We start from the raw sequence: 17,674 nt of genomic DNA on the forward strand, positions 1-17,674 counted from the left end.
TAAGCCAGGCAGTGAAAGACAAATAGCATACTATCTCATCTATAAGTGGAACCTAATCAAAAAAACAAACAAGCAAGCAAAATATAACCAGAGACAGTGAAATAAAGAACAAACTGACAGTGACCAGAGAGGAGGGGGGAGAGGGATAACAGGGGAAAATTGGGGAAGTGTTGTCAAGGAACATGTATAAAGGACATATAGACAAAGTCAAAGGTGGTGGGATCGAGGGTAGGAAATGAGGATGGGTGGTGTGTGGGGAGTGGTCAGGGGAAAATGGAGACAACTGTACTTGAACAACAATATGAAAAACAGGCAAGAGGGTCAGTGTATGCCTACAGGCTTCTTCCTTGGGACCAGGGCAATAATCTTGGTGAGGCAATTCCAGTTGGATTGAGAATAAATAACTTGAAGAAAGCTGCAAATGTGACCAATGAGCAGCCAACACTCACAGGCACAAAGGGTCAGTGTACAGTTCGGTAAAGTGATCTAGACAAAGTATCAATGACATCAACAACATCTCCTATATAGTTTTATGTCTTGGGTTACATGATTCTTTCCCCTCCATTTTTTGCAGGTATTTTAACTTGAGTCACAGATTCCTTCCTAACTCATCATAAAATTTCAATCAAATAAGAATAGTATTATTTTATTTCTTGGGACATTCACATTTTACACAGTGAAGTCAGGATACATAAAGAAAGTAACTCTTTTTGCCCCAAATATATGAAAGCCTATTCCTTTAGTCCCTTGGACCTTGTTCATAGTAAAAGGAGGAAGAGGAGACTACCTCTTCCACTCAGACAGACTAGCTAGTTTCTGGTAGATGCTCTGGAGATGGCACCAGCATCAAAGCTAGAGATTGGCATGGTAGGATAGTGATGAGGACAAAGATGGAAGAAGGTATTGACGATGTCTATTTCTTCTCATTTATTCACAGTTTTTCTAATCACATTTTTTTCATCAGTAGGTTTTTGTTTTGGGGAATAAATAAGCTCATAGGTCTTAAAGTCATGATCAATTTGATGGAGGGAGAAGCAATCAATGAGATTGTTGAGACAACAAGTACTTACAACACCATTTAAGCAAGAATTCATACTTTTTTTTTTCAAGGAAATTTCTGAGCTTCAGTGATTAAACATAGGTCCCCACAGTTTGTATGGATATCTGTGGGGGAATTTGTGGGAGTTAGACATTAGACATTGGATTAGACATTGAATTGTGGGAGTTAGACATTAGACATTGGATTAGAAACACACACATATATATCAACCTTTATTTCACCCAAACCAACTCATAATTTTATATAAATCTGTTATTACCTTTCACCTTTTTAACTCCAAAGAAATACATGTCAGTTACATTATAGACACACCTATAAATACCTAAAGTATTACTGTCACAAGAATTGAGTGACAGGCAGAGATACTTAGTATACAAATTTTTTTTTATTGCACAAACTACTTTAGGTCAAAGACCTGGGCTTAAAGAGCTACCTTAGAAAAATTTGTAGCTCTACTTTGACAATTATTTTAGCAGAAATATGTTCATGGGTAGTTAATATGAAACTTTTTTACTTCCCTCCCAAAAACCAGAGTTGTCACATTTTGTGGAGGGGTTATGATGGTCAGAGTTCAGGCTCTAAGTCTATGGGTAGTAAAAAGGTGAAGAATGCCACTCTGGATCTGTTTGGTCTTGACACTATAGATTATGGGATTCATTAGTGGAGGAAAGAGAAAATAGATATAGCTCATAATGAGGTGTACAAGATGTGGAACCTCCTTCCCAAACCGATGAATTAGAGACAATCCAATCACTGTGACATAGAAAACCAGGACACAACAGATATGGGAGACACAGGTGTTGAGGGCCTTGGCCTGTTCCTCTTTGGAGGCAATGCTCAGAACACTTCTAAGTATCAATATATAGGAGACAAGGATAATTAGAGAATCCAGCAAAAATATAAGGACCACAAGCACAACTGGATACAATCTATTGAAGGTGGTGTCAGCACAAGCCAGTTTGATGACATCCTGATGAAGGCAGAATGCGTGGGAAAGGACATGGGAATGGCAGTATGGGAAAAAATAGAGGGGTGATATTGGGGGGACAACAGATACAAATCCCCTCATCAGAACCCCTAGTCCAATTTTCACCACTTGAGTATTAGTCAGTATAGAAGTATATCTAAGGGGGTTGCAAATGGCAATAAAGCGGTCATAGGCCATAGCAAGCAAAACACCAGACTCTACAAAGGAAAGTGAATGTATGAAGTAGGCTTGAGTAAAACAGGCTGCATTTCCAATTTCCCTGTGTTCCAACCAGAGGACTCCCAGAACTGTGGGCATTGTGGTTAAGGTCAGCCCTAGGTCTGTGGCTGCCAGCATGGCCAGGAAATAATACATAGGTTCATGAAGGTTGTGATCTGCCTTAATGAGAAGGAGGAGAGTGCCATTGCCAAAAATAATGGAGATATAGACAAAAATGAAGGGTGTGGAAATCCAGTGGTGAGCTGCCGCCAAGCCTGGAAAACCAGTCAACAGAAAAGAGCTGGAGTTGTCGTTGGGCCACATGTTGGGTTGATCCAGAAGATATGTTCTTTTTTTTCTCAGTTATGATCACAGAAATGCAACTCTATGTTCAAGGTAGCACTCCAACTATATCGTCTCAGAGTTCTTACTTAAAAGTAATAATAACATTAATATAAGGCATTGTTTCTCAAAACACACTCTTAGGACAGCTTATATCTTTTGTGTTCTTAATTGCATATCCCAGGGATCATCCATTACCTACTCAAATTTCTAGAGTTTCATATCATCATCTGCATTTTAACAAGATCTACAGGAAATTTTTGATGCATACTATAACTTAGAAACCATTTCCATCAACTACGCAGACATCATAGAAAAATCTATACATGAGGGATTTCAGGGAACCTTACCCTTACCTGACTCATATTTACTGCCCAAAGCTGTAATTGACTTCACAGTAGTGACTCCTAACCCATGTTATCTTGCATATGCAGATTTCTCTGGTTTCTCAACAAAAGATTCAGGTGTGTAAGAGGAAAGTGTGGGAAGAGAAGCTGGGTTACTACAACTGCTGCTAGGGAGAAGATAGATATGAAAAAGACATATTTTGCTTTTAAATTGCATAAATTAATGATAGGAAAACAAAACAAAAAATTTTTCCATTGTGTGTTAGTTTATTCCTGAACATGGCAGAACTACTTAGTACTTATTATAATTACCCAGAATAACTGGAAGTTAGATGATCATAGGCAATTGGGATAAAATAAGTGCTGAAGCCAGCCAAGATAATAAAGTTTCTCCTTCAATTTGAAAAAATTATCTTCTCTTATTTCTATGGAGTTTCTTTCTCTTTCTTCATTATTTTGTGTAGGCCGACTACAGTAACTCCCCAGAACCTGATTTCTTCATTTCAAGTTTCCATTTATATTTAAGCAACCATCTTTTTGACCTCCTTCTTTTTATATCCAACCATAGGCTTCTGAATTTGTCCTATCCAATAGTCAATGAAAGCTCTGTTGCTATTTACACAGAAAGTTGTCTGTTAATGGAAAGAAGAATTTAAGAAGGTTTTAATACCTCTTCTGCTACTAGATTATGGGCATATTGCATATAGAAACCATAGTTTCTATGCTTTGCTCAACACCCAGCAAAGTACCTAACATGTGATATGTATATATACATACACACACTACATTTATACATCCATTAGGCATTTATACATGTACATGTACATATATGTATATATGTACATATACTCATACATACTTGTATATTCATATATATTTATACAACTACATAAATATACATGAATTTACCCACTGTGATAAGCATAACATTTTAAGCACTGGAATTAAATGATAAGAAAAAGTTCCTGATTTTCTTAGCCATAAATTGTTAGAAAATAAGAAAAATGTAGATAAATATAAGTGCAATTTTAAAATAAAATAGCACAATTTAATGGAGATTGATTGGGTTGTATTATATACAGTTTAGTACAGTAGTTTGGATGACCTAGACTACATCTCTGAGAAGCTGACATTTGACCTACATAACAAAGAAGAATAACAAAGAAGAGCTGGTCATATGAAACCTAGGAAAAGATTGTTTCATTGAAAGGGGAAAATTAGCATGTTGGGAACTTGGTGAGCAGATAGTAGGAGGACAATAAGTATTGTCAGAGACCAGGAAGTGCTCTCATAGGTCTAATAGATAATATGAGGAATTTTGTTTTTACTACAAATGTGATGAGAAGACATTGAAGAGTTTAAAAATCATGACAGAGGAGATAATGGTGACGTTCTGATATGCATTTTTGAATTATCACATGGACTGATGTGTAAAGAGTGATAATCTAGCATGATGAAAGAAAGGAAAGTAGTGAGAAAGTTATTGCAATGCTCCAGATGAGGAGTGATGGTTACTTGACTAGGAGGGTAGCAGTGGAAACAAAGAAAATTTAAACAGAAAAAAATATATTATGAAGTAGTACCAAGGCTTGCTGATATGTTGGAAACAGGAACAAGGGAAATAATAAATGAGATTGACTCTAAATTGCTGTTTTGAGCAAATGAGAGAATGGTTAAGTTATCTATTCAAAAGGAGAAGTATGAGTGAAATGTGTATTTACTTGAAAGGACATCAAAAATCATCAGAAAATGGCTGAATTGAAGCATGTCCTACTTTTTTTCTTATCACATACTGAAACAGTTTCTTTTAGTTGTCTTTCCCTCTTAAATGAAAGGTTTTCAAATATTCAGATATAATTTTTTGAGGCTATCTTGCACCTGTACAGATGTGATCCAGCCGCAAGCTTTCAGCAGTGCTGAAGTGCCAGGCATCTGGGCATGAGGCAATGATTCAGTACTTTTACCCTGGCTCTAAGGGATGGAAAATTGACAGACTCACTTCTAATTCTCTATACTCTGTTCCCAAGTGTGAGAGACATAAACCAAAGTTTAGTACTTATGGGAAATATGAATAATGTTTATTCTTTAGTCAGTAGAATCAAAGATAATCCCACATAGCTGCTCCTCTTATGTTCTCTAAGTTCTACTTCATTCTTCTTACTTCTCTGATCTGTCAGCAATGATCATTAACCTAAACTCTAATACAATTTTATGAACAATTTCTTCTTGTAAAAGAATATGTAGCACAAGTAGTAAATTGCTACAGAGAAGCTACCCAAAGTAGAAAGGATCAATTGTATTTTGCCAAAAACCTTCAGCTAAGTTTCTTCTTTCCCACACCCAAGAATCCCATGCAAATATACCTGTACCTCATGCTGTGGGAAATTCACATCTTGAGGTGGGAGCTTCTCTTGGTTTTTAAGAAGGACCTTAATGGAAGAGGAAAAAAAGTTGAAGACAGACCATAAGAAATGAAAGAGATTATAAAGCTTGAGGATAGAGCAAAGAGAAAGAATTCATAGTTAATAATGTCCAATATTTACAGGTATAACCTCTTTCTGCCTCATTTAAATGTCTTATAGCATAGGAGGTGCCTGTGTGTTTATCCCTTAGAAAGCACAAGAGACATATGGAAAGGCCAACCATATTTATATCACAGGGCACAGCAGGTCATATGTGCTCACACCCAAATCTCTTCCCAAGTGTTGTTACCTACTTCAGGCTCAGATCTGTGCACTCACTGAGAGCTGTGGGCTATAAAGATCCTTCATTTTATCTTCCTCCATCATCTCTTTCTAGAAAGCTTATAGAAAAATCTCCTAATGCCCTCTTTCTATATTTCTGGATGTTTGGGCATACTCACGTGTACCAAAGCTTGGCTGTTAAGCACGAGGAACAAAATTCTTGGGTTCTGCCTGAAGAATCAGATCATATGGCTTTTTTTCCAAAGTTGGTTAGGTTATTAATGAAAGCACCTTCCCAGAGTTTTGTTTTCCAGTGAATTGGAATCTTAGGGACTATTTTCTCTGTCTGATCCCCTCCTGTGAAGGAAATATAACACTTAATCTCCCCAAAGTTTTAAAGCATTTTCTCCAAACAAGGTATGGAGTTAACAGAGCCTCAGGTGGCAGCTCTCTGTGTGAGGCATCAGAGCACTTGTCCTTTTGGCCCCAGGAGATGGTGTTATAGTCTATGGAGGCAATTTATCTTTCACATTGACTTCAAAGGCCAAAACTTTTTCAATTGCTCTCATGAGGAAATTTAAGCATCCATTTGCCATAAATCTTTTGAATTCTGATTGTATATTCTACTTGGTTCATGTCAGAGTTAGTTGAAGGGTAGAAATTTAAATGGAATAAAGTCAATATAATAAAAGCCTGTCAGCCTCCCCGAGTACCAAACATAAACCTACAATCTGCAGCAAACACTACTTCTTAAATTAATCTTGCCAGAAATTTTTTTTAATAGAAATGCAGTTGACATGCTTATAGCGCAGGACTTCAGGCAAAAACACCATATCCTTTAATCCAAGGGATGATAACATCTATAGTTTACCTTCCAACCCTGATAGAAACCACCCTGACTATTACAAGTTTTAAGGGAAAAATAAACATATTAACAGAAGAACAAATTTCCTGTCTCTGAAGAAACACATTGGTTGTTATCATGCTTTCTTATAATTAAAGTAATGTGTAATTTAGTTCAGAGACTCATATGATTTCTGGTAGAATAATCAACTTTCTATTAGATGCTATATGCTGAATTGCCAACTCCTAAAAATTTATATATTGAAGTCCTAATCCTCAGTATCTCACAATGTGATTATAATGGAAGATATGGCTTTTAATAAAGTGATTAACATAAAAAAGAGGCTGTTAGAGTGGGCCCTAATACAATCTGACTAGTGTCTTTACAGGAAGAGAAAATTGGGGCCAACAGAGAGACACCACTATCCACAGAGGAAAAGCCTATGAAGACACAGGGAGAAGACATCCATCTATAAACCAAACAGAGAGACCTCAGAATAAACCAACCTGGCTTCCACCTTGATCTGAAATTTAACATGGCAAAAACCCGGTTAAGAGGGAAAAAAAAATAAGCTACAGCCTAAATGAAAATCTTTACAAACAAAATGTCCGCAAAAATAACGTTGAGAATATTTTAAGAACTCTCAGAACCCAAAGATAAAAAAAAAACAAAATTAGAAAATAGACAAAAGACATAAACAAACATTTCATTAAAGAAAACACACAGATGGCTTATACAAAAATGGAAAGATCTCACCACCATTAATTAAGTTCAAATTAAAATCACAATCAAATATCATATAATATTCTAATATTTCAGAATGGCTTAAATGAAAAGAAATGATGTACCAAATGCTGTCGAGAGTACAGAGAGAGATCCAAGATGGTGATGGAGTAGATCAAAGTTACACTCATTTCCTCCAAAGACAAAACAGAAATTACAACTAAAATATAGACAAATCAACCTAAATAAACAACTGAAGACTAGATGAAGAGAAGCCTTATAATCAAGAATTTACTGAAGAAACCCCATTGAGACTGGTAAGAAGAATAGAGACATGAAAAGAGCTGGCCTAACTCCACAGGAGATGACTGAGATTCCAGACAGATATCTCAGCTGCAAAGGTTTCCCTTGACAAGTGCAGGGTCTCAACCCATTGCCATTCTCCCCAGACCAGAGAGCCAGAGCACAGAAGAGGCACCTGTCCATGAAACATCTGCTGTGAAAATCAGCACAGGTTCTGTCCACCAGGGAGTCAGCCAGAGACACAGGCACCCTCTTAAAAGACTAATGCACAAAATCTCATTTACAGCCACTCACCCTGGGCTCTAGCATAGAAAGAGTGGAGTGGACTCAAGTCATGTGAGGAAATATGGGGTTTTGTGGCTCCAGGGAGATAGCTGAAGACACAGCCACCAGGATCCCCATGCTGAGTAGCTCTCAAACACCACAGATACCATTTTCTTGGGTGGAGCACTCCCCTTCTTACAGCATAAGGGTGGGGAAGGCAATAGCCTCACCCTGCAGAGCTCATGCTAGGCTGATGAGTCACCTGCATGGGCCAGGGGATAGGGGTCTGGGCAAATTCAGGTGTTATGAGTGATTGAGTTGTATGGCTCTAGGACTAGAACCATTTCCCCCAACATTTCTGCAAGTCTGGCCAGAACCTCCTCCTCATGGGAGACGAGTAGCCCAACTTCCCAAATATTTGTGGTCCTACTCTGCTGAGCTTGGCCTCCCCAGATCTGGGCAGAATCTGGGACAGAGTTGTGTGACTCTAGGACAGGGAATATTTTTCCCTGGCACAACTAATGCAGAGCTCTTCCTTTCACACAGCCAAACCTTGGTCTGTTTGGGCCTGATAAACTCTACTGGCCCCCTCTGATGTCTCCCTGAGACTCCACCCTACCACAAAGGTCTGCGGGCACCCAGCAGTGGCAACTAGACTTAATATACCCTGGGAGGGACATTTGATGAGTGACCTCAGACCCAGCACTAGCAGTGAGTTTGAACCTGTAATAAGCTGGTAAATGCCATTTGCCCCTACATGATGACTCACTGAGACCTTACCTCAAGCTACTGGAGTACTGCCATAGGCTTTTTCAGTGACAGAGACTAACAGGCAACTGGTAGTCAGAGACAAGGGAGGCAGATCTCCCTGTGCCTTGGGCTTTTTGCTGACCTTCCCTCAGCTCAGTACTCGTGAAAGTCATCCTTGATGTGCAACTTAGTTCTCTCCAGGCACATACAGGCCCAACAAAGGCAGCAACAAACTGTATATTACTTTGTAGCACCAAAATAGTGGCCCAAGGCCAGTCAAAGGCAGCATCTGACATTGATCTGCATCTCCCAAGAGGCCCTAGAACCAACACACTCAGTGGCCAGCTCAGGAAACCCTCAGAGTAGGATCCAATCAGCTTCAAAAGTGGTATATGCAAAGGAAGATTTGGCAGGCACCAGACCAAGCTGAAATGAATCCGGCTTCAGGTGATCAGCACCCACACAGCAGCTCATATACTGTCCTCTGGGTCAATCCTCACAGTCAGGCAGCCTGGGAGTTGACAGCCACACTCAAATCAAAACTCAATTAAAACAGGTGGACTCACATAATCCACACAAAGGACAATCCTGTGCCCTCAGCTCAAGTAATCAGGAAGATCTTCCTGATTATGCCACAGGGTCCCACAGGACACCTACTACATAAGACCAAGCTACAAAGACAGGGAGACATAGCAGATCCACCTAATACAGAGAAACAAACACAAAGAGACAATCAAAATAAGGAGACAAAGAATATGCCCAAATGAAAGAACAGGAGAAATCTCCTGGAAAAGAACTAAATGAAATGAAGGCAAGCAAACTACCAAAACCAGAGTTCAAGACAATGATTATACGAGTGTTCAAGGAATTTAGTGAGACCTCCAACAGCATAAAATAAGACATGGAAACCATAAAAAAGAAACCAGTCAGAAATGAAAAATCACTAACTGAAATGAAAAATACATTACAGGAAACCAACAGCAGAGTAGATGAAGCAGGGCATCAAATCAGTGATTTGGAAGATAAGCAGAAAACACCCAATCATAACACCAATAAATAAATAAATAAATAAATAAATAAATAAATAAATAAATAAAATGAAAATAGTGTAAGAAGCCTCTGGACAACATGAAACAAACGTAGCTACATTTGCATCATGGGAGTGCAGAAAGGAGAGGAGAGAGAGCAAGGAATTGATAACTTATTTGAAAAAAACAATGATGGAAAAGTTTTATTACCTGGTGAAAAAAATATACATACAAATCCAGGAAACAGAAGGAGTCCCAAACAAGGTGAACCCAAGTAGGCCTGCATCAAGTGATATCATAATTAAAATGGCAACAGTTAAAGACAAAAACAGAATCTTAAAAGCAGCAAGAGAGCAAAGCAAGTTACCTTCAAGGGAGCTCCTGTAAGGCTGTTAATTGATTTCTCAACAGAAACATTTTAGTCAAGAAGGGATTGGCGTGAAATATTCAAAGTGATGAAAAGTAAGGACCTACGACCAAGATAACTTTGCCCAGCAAGGTTATCCCTTAAAATTTAAGAGGAAATAAATCATTTCACAGACAAGAAGAAGCTAAAGGAGTTCATTACAACCAAATCAGTATTATAAGAAATGTTAAAGAATGAAGAAGAAGAAGAAGAAGAAGGAGGAGGAGGAGGAGGAGAAAAGAGGAGGAGGAGGAGGAGAAGAAGGAGAAAGGAAGAGGAGGAAGAGGAGGGGGAGGAGGAAAGGAGAAGAAGGAAGACAGAAATATAGGTATAAAGAATAAAATGGTAATAAATACATATCTATCAATAATCACTTTAAATGTTAATGGCTTAAGTGCTCCAATCAAAAGACATAGGATAGCTAAATGGATAAGAGAAAAAGACCCATATATATGCTGTCTACAAGAGATCAACCTCAAAATGAAAGATATACACAGATTGGAAATATTCCAAAAATTTACATAGAACAAAAAACGACCCTAAATAGCAACAATAATATTGAGTAAGAAGAACAAAGTTGGAAGAATCAAGCTACCTGATGTCAAACTATACTATATGGTCATAGGAATCAAAACAGCGTGGCAATGGCATAAAAACATACCATAGAGATCAATGAATCAGAATAGAGAACCCAGAAATAAATCCACATCTTTACAGTCAATTAATATTTGAAAGCAAAAGCATACTATATGGTAAAGACAGTTTATTTAATAAATGGCCTTGGGAAAACTGAACAGATATGAGCAAAAAAATAAAACTAGACCACCTTCTTATACCATATACGAGAATAAACTCCAAATGGGTTAATGACTTAAATGTAAGACTCCAAACCACAGAAATCCCAGAAGAAAATAGTGGTAGTAAAATCCTCCCTTCTTTTTATTTTATTTTATTTTTTATTTGTTTTTTTATTTTTTAATTTATAAATCATATTCATTCTATTACAGTTGTCTCAGTTTTTACTCCTTTACACCCCTCCACCCATCCCACCCCCACACTCCCTCCCACAGTCAATTTCCACTCTGTTGTCCATGTCCATGGGTAATTCATACATGTTCTTTGGCTAGTCCCTTCTCCTTTCCACTCCATTGTCCTCTTTCCCCATCCCCTCTGGTCACTTTCAGTTTGCTCCATGTCTCTGTGCCTGTGGTTTATTTTGTTCCCTAGTTTATTTTGTTGAATAGAGTCCACTTATAGGTGAGATCATATGGTATTTGTCTTTAATCAACTGGCTTATTTCACTTAGCTTAATATTCTCCAGTTCCATCCACGTTGTTGCAAAAGGTAGAAGTTCCATCTCTCTCTCTTTCTTTCTTAAATGCAGACTGATTTCATTTATTTTTTAAAATGTCAAAGTTAATTATAAAATATTAAAAAAATTAAAACCATTATAAAGTCTCAGCAATTAAACCAACATGACATCTGCATGGAAATAATCAAGTAGATCAATAAAATACAATGAGCATTCTAGAGACAAACGTATATATGTCTGACAAGGTAATATATGATTAAGTTGATATTTCAGAGCAATGGGTAAAATAAGGATTATTCAACAAATAAAGTGCACGGATCATTATTACTTGAAATAAAACATATATAGAGCCCTGTTTCACACATTATACAAGAAATACTTAGGTGAGTTAAAAATCAATATGTAGAATCTAAAGAGTTTTAGAAGAAAATAGAACTAATATTTTTCATGACCTGAAGTAAAATATTCAAACCCAGAAGGTATAAAGTAAATATTGACAATATGACTCTATTAAACATTTAACTATATAGTAATATACATATAAAAAAGTTAAAAGACAAGGAAGAGAATAGAAAAGTATTTGCAACAAATCTAAAACATGGTTAATAGGGGTTTTTTTGTTTGTTTTTTTTTAGGGAAAAAAGTTTTACAAAACTTTAATCAATAAATGGATAAAGAATACCAAAAAGTCATTTAAAGTTTTTTTAAAAAATAATAGAAATAGGCAAGAAATATACTAAAACAGGTTTAGTTTCAACAAATAGTAAAGGAACAATTAAAATATCATCATTGTCACAATCAGATTAATGAGTTTTAAAAATATTGCTAATGTCAAGTATTGGTAACTCTGAAAGAAACTGGGTATTCATAGAAATTTTTTCTTCATCTTAAAGCAGTCCCTTCAGCATATTTTGCAGTGCTGGTTTGGTGGCGGTGTATTTTTTTTAGCCTTCTTTTGTCTGGGAAACTCCTTATTTCACCTTCCATTTTAATTGAGAGCCTTGCTGGGTAGAGCAGTCTTGGTTGCAGGCCTTTGCTTTTCATGACTTGGAATATTTCTTGCCATTCCCTTCTGGCTTGTAGTGTTTCCGTTGAGAAGTCAGCAGCTAGCTCTATTGGGGCTCCCTTATATGTTAGTATTTCTTTCTCCCTTGTTGCCTGTAGAATTCTTTGTTTGTCTTGTTATTTGCCATTTTAATGATGATGTGTCTTGGAGTGGGCCTCATTGGGTTCCTCTTGAATGGGACCCTCTGTGCTTCCTGGACTTGTGTGATTTTTTCTCTCCTCAACTGAGGGAAGTTTTCTATCATTACTTTTTCAAACAGGTTTTCTATATCCCTTCCTCATCCTCTTCTCCTTCTGGTATCCCTAGTATATGGATATTATTACGTTTCAGGTTGTCCTGCATTTCCCTAAATGCCTCTTCATTCTTTCTGAGTCTTTTTTCATTTTCTTGCTCTTTCTGGGAGCTTTTTCCTACTTGGTCCTCCAGCTCGCTGATTCAATCCTCTGCTTCATCGAGCCTGCTTTTGATTCCTTCTACTGTGTTCTTCAATTCAGAAATTGTATTCTTCATTTCCTCTTGTTTCTTATTGATAGTTTCTATGTCCATTTTCATGCTGATATGGTTTGCATTAAGTTCCTCTTAGTTTCCCTGTAGTTTTTGGTAATTCTTTCTGAGCTCACTGAGCACATTGAGCTTCCTTAGAACCGATGTTTGGAACTCAATATCTGATAGTTTACTTGCCTCTATTTCATTTAGTTCTCTTTCTGGGGATTCCTCCTTTCCCTTCTAGTGGGGCATATTTCTTTGTCTTCCCATTATTTGTGAGACTCTCCTCCTTTGCTTCTGATTCTTAAATTGATCTGTCTTGATCTCCTGACTTTGTGATATGAACTTCTATGGTTGGAGACTGCTGATTTTACTTTCTGGATCTGCCTCTGATGATGTCAGATGTTGTCCCTGTCTGACCTTAGGCAGTCTGCTGGAGACTTCCAGTAATCTAATGTTTGCGGCTTTCTCCTTCAGCTATTAATCTATTCACTCTGCACTCAGTAGGGCACCTTAGACAGCTCAGGGTGGGGCGAAGTCCCTCCTGGGGGCGGGGTTACTGGGTCCTCTCTAGCTGCAGCCATATGGGGGAGGAGTCAGCACTGGGATCCCGCCAGCTACTCTCTCTGCTCTTTCCCCAAAGCCTCCATCTCCAGTCTCTCCTCAAGTGTCTCCAGACCTCTGTGAGCCACCTTTAGCCAGGGATCTACTGTCTGTGGCTGCCACTCTGCACTCAACAGGCAGCTTAGACAACACAGGGTGGGGTGGATTCCTGCCTGGGAGTGGGGCTATTGTGTCCTTTGACACTCCTGCCACTCAGGAGGAGTGGTCTCTGCCTGAGGAAAATGGAGGATGGGGGATGAGTCAGCACCGATATCCCACCGGACACCCTCTCAGTTCTCTCCCCAAAGGCTCCTTCCCCAGTCTCTCCTCAGGTGTCTCTAGCCCACATTGCTTCATCTTTGCTGGAGACCAGGGTAAGTGGCTGCAAATAAAAATTTGTGCTTTGGCCCTTTAAACAGTTCTTTGCGTCTCCAGCTGCCTGTCTCTGGCAGAGAGCAATCTTGCTGCTTTTTGCAGCTGGCTGTTTTCTGTGTACTTTTTGGGCTCTGATGCTGTGGGCTAGAGATCCTCACTTTTGGTTTAGACACCGCTGTTCTCGGGGGGATCCAACTGGCCATTTTAATATTCTTCTGGTGCTGCCACCTGTGGGCACCCCGCCCGCTTTCTTGAGTCTCTACAACACTCCTTACCAGTTAGACTGTGCTAAAGCCGATTCTTCTGTCTCTGAGGTTACAAGGCTCCTCTCTCACTATTGTTCAGTTGTTTGTTCCAGGTGATTTCTCCACAATTTAGTTGTAATTCCAGGTTGGTCCTGGGAGGAGGTCAGTGTGACTTCCACTCACTCCTCCACCATCTTGATTCCCCCTCTTTATTTGAGAGGAAAAGAGAGAAAGAGAATCATAAATAAAGTGGTATGAATTTACCTATGGCCTAATAATGGAATTTTTTGGCATTTATCCAAGAGAAATGATAACCTATGTTTATACATAAATCTGTATACCAATGTTCATAATAGCTTTTTTTTGTTGTTGGTAATTACCAAAAACTAGAAACAACCTAAATGCTATTCAATCCATGAATAAACTGTGGTATTTCCATAAAATGAATTATTGGTCAGTAATAAAAAATAAAAAGCTATTGATACATAGAATAGCTGGATTCTTTTCAAGAGAATACGTTAAATTAAATGATTCTGTGTTTGAAACTTTCTTAAAATAATAGTTTTAATATGGAGTACAGATTAGTGGTTGCCATAGGTTAGGGATAATAGGAGAGAGGAAAAGGAGAAAGGGATAGCATGAGGTAGTGCTGGAGATGGGTCAGTATTATATCTCGACTGTGATGGTATTTACATGAATCAACACTAGTTATAAAATTGCGTAAAGCTATACATGCAAGAACAGAAATGGATGCATGTTAAAACTGGTGAAATTTAAATATTCTCTGTGCATTGTAGCAGTATCAATTTTCCTGTTTGAATATTATGCTACAGTTATAAAAGACGTTATCATTGAAGAAAACTGAATGAAAGGTTTACAGAATCTTCCTCTATATATTTTTTCAATTCTTATGACTCTATAATTGTTTTAAAATCAAGAAGTTAGAGAAACAAATATACACATATAAAGTGGCTTTGTTTGTCTGCTTTAATGTAAAAATTGTAATGAACCTCCCTAAGTATGTGCTCCTGTGAGATTTAGGGGACCACAGGTGTTGCTGGAAGCTAGTGAAACCCTGAAGAAACTATTCTTTTAGTATCTGGGTCATATGCTTCAATTTTGCATTGATTTGTGAGTGTTTGGAACTATAATTAGGTTTTAAGTTTGAAAGGTCTTGGAAAATATTCTCCAAATATAGGAGACCAACAAGGAGACTCTTGTGGACATGGGCCTGCACAGGCCAGATATTCCCCAGCAAGGACTTGCTGTGCATCCCTCGGGGTGTGGTCAGTGGGCGGTGTCCAAATCCCACCTTATACCGGATGTCTCTCACCTGCAGAGAGCCCCTTTGCCTAAAGGCATGACCTTTTTTCTCAGGTGACTGAGGAGAGGTTTAATATTCTGGCCATTTCAATCCCACCAAGGGTTAATACTGGTGAGTATACTTGCTCCAGAGATTTCTACTAGGTGGGATGAGGCTTCGTCAGCCTGTATCACAGTTTGGTTTCTTCATCTGCCAAATTCTGCTTCCTTCTCTTTTTTCAAAGGTGTAAACCTCTAATAAACACCGACTCAAAACTCTGCCTCTGGAAAACGCAACCTATGACAAGAACCTAGTCACCAGGTAGTTTGGCCATCAATGAGAGTATAAATTTCCTTGCCTAACAAGAATATACATTTCATAAGTGATATTATGACTGTTTCTACTAACAAGATAATGAGATAACTAAGTGAAAGTAAAAGAAGGTGTATCCAACTGTGGTTATAATCTCCAGGGTCCTTATTGGATCAGAAAAGAATGTAGCTACGCAAAGGCACAAAATTAATCTGGATACAAAAATGATTCTTGATATCACCCTTACACCATAGACAAAATTAAATTTATGGTGGTTATTAAAATCTTAAAACTATTGTGAGACAACATAGGGAATTTTACTCACTGATTTTATTTTATTTTATTTTATTGTTATATTTTAATTTTTATTGTATTTTTTCATTCCCATTTAGTCCCCTGATATCCCCCTCCCCCCTGCAATTACCACATCATTGTCCATGTTCATCAGTCCTTTTTCCTTTTTCCTCAAACCCTCCACCACCTAATCTCCCACCCCCTTAGCTGTCGTCCTGCTCCCAATTTATGAGTCTGTCTCTGTTTTGCCTGTTGTTCAGTTTGTTCATTAGGTTCCACATATGAGTGAAATCATATGGTATTTTTCTTTCTCTGACTGGATTATTTCACTTGGCATAATGTTCTCCAGGTCCATCCATGCTGTCACAATGGGTAAAATTTTCTTACTTCTTTTCCTTTTTATGTGGAAAAGATATTTAATTATAAAATAGAAAAGTAGGCCAGAGTACAGTTTTAAGGATAATTGCTTTTTTATACACTATAGGTAATCTAGAAGGGCCTTAGGATTAAACATTTTCATAAAGTAATAAAACATTAATGCAAAAAATTAAGCAAGAAAAAGTTTGAAGTTACATTTTACAGAAAAGAATGAGTAGTATGTCAGAGTTTAATGGTCATACATTGTGGAACTCAACAATATTATGATGAGAGCAAGTCACAGCACAAAAAGCTTTTAGAGGGAAAAATAAAAGTTATGGTTGACATATCTATAGCATTACTATAGTATAAAAAGTTCTTGTTCTACAAACAAAATCATTTTTTTATAAGAATAATTTCCTGGAGAAGGGAGGGGAATGAATCCATGAAATCTTTCAGAGACCCATATGTTTTAAGTTTTCCAAAAACATTATCTTAAAATGTACTGCCTTAAAGTGCTTTCATGTGGAAATCATGATGGAAGGTGCAGAATACAGTTTCACATTCCCAGTACAAAATTTTCAAAAAAGCATAGATTTTGTAGCTTGCTAACTCAAGTTTTCTTGTAAACTTCTCCTTCCAAGTACATTATTGCTAACTTACTTAGTTAAGATGACCCTACCGAATAAAAGGGTTTTCCCCTCTCATAAGTTCTATCATCTTCGTGGGAAAAATACCTATGCAAGTGATGCAATCTGGAATTATGAAACATGCAGAATATGTACAAACACAAAGTTTTAAAAATATTTGCTTAATATAAGTGTAAATCTACTTGGCTATAGGTGAAGTAGAACAAATATAAAAATGTATTTTCTAAAAAAACGTTTTCAGAGAATCTGAGACAACTTAAAGCTGTACAAAGATTTCCTGGGAGAAATCTTCTCTTCATATAGAAGTTTATACTTACAGGAGTAATTCCAGCATCAGTCCACCACATAATTATTATACAACATTTGGTCAGATCAATACCAATCACCCTTAAAACTGTTCTGTTTCTGAGACATGAAGGTTCATACTAAAATCTAAAAGAACTCACAAAAACAGTGGCTTATTGTGTTTTTGGATCCTTCAACAATTTTTACAAACTCATTTAGAACTGTAAAAAATGAAAAAACAGAAGCTATGTACAGAATTCAGTTTAAATACATTTGACAACTTCTAAAGTTTTATGTTACAAGAATTCAGACAGCATTGTGTAAATCCAATTATCAGTCTGAAGTCTCTTCTATCATCCTGTCTTCCCATGACTGCACCTTATTGTGTACAATTCAAGATTGTATTCTTTCTTGTCCAGAAGTAAGCTCACGTCATACATTCATGTCAA

General features: G+C 37.5%; 1 protein-coding gene across 1 annotated transcript; it reads right to left on the reverse strand.

The window, feature by feature from the left end:
• Window positions 1-1,631: 1,631 nt before the first annotated feature.
• On the reverse strand, window positions 1,632-2,570 carry LOC129076488 (olfactory receptor 51B5). Its single transcript, XM_054580647.1, has one exon. It carries the CDS (start codon window positions 2,568-2,570, stop codon window positions 1,632-1,634), a length of 939 nt encoding a protein of 312 aa, XP_054436622.1.
• Between the last annotated feature and the right edge of the window lie 15,104 nt (window positions 2,571-17,674).

The sequence above is a fragment of the Pteronotus mesoamericanus genome, unplaced genomic scaffold (genome assembly GCF_021234165.1).
Source record: "Pteronotus mesoamericanus isolate MK-2021 breed Mesoamerican mustached bat unplaced genomic scaffold, CSHL_Meso_final contig_591, whole genome shotgun sequence".
Classification (NCBI taxonomy): domain Eukaryota; kingdom Metazoa; phylum Chordata; class Mammalia; order Chiroptera; family Mormoopidae; genus Pteronotus; species Pteronotus mesoamericanus.

Excerpts from the sequence above, each read along its gene's own strand:
- LOC129076488 (XM_054580647.1), bottom strand. The coding sequence starts at position 2,570 with ATGTGGCCCAACGACAACTCCAGCTCTTTTCTGTTGACTGGTTTTCCA.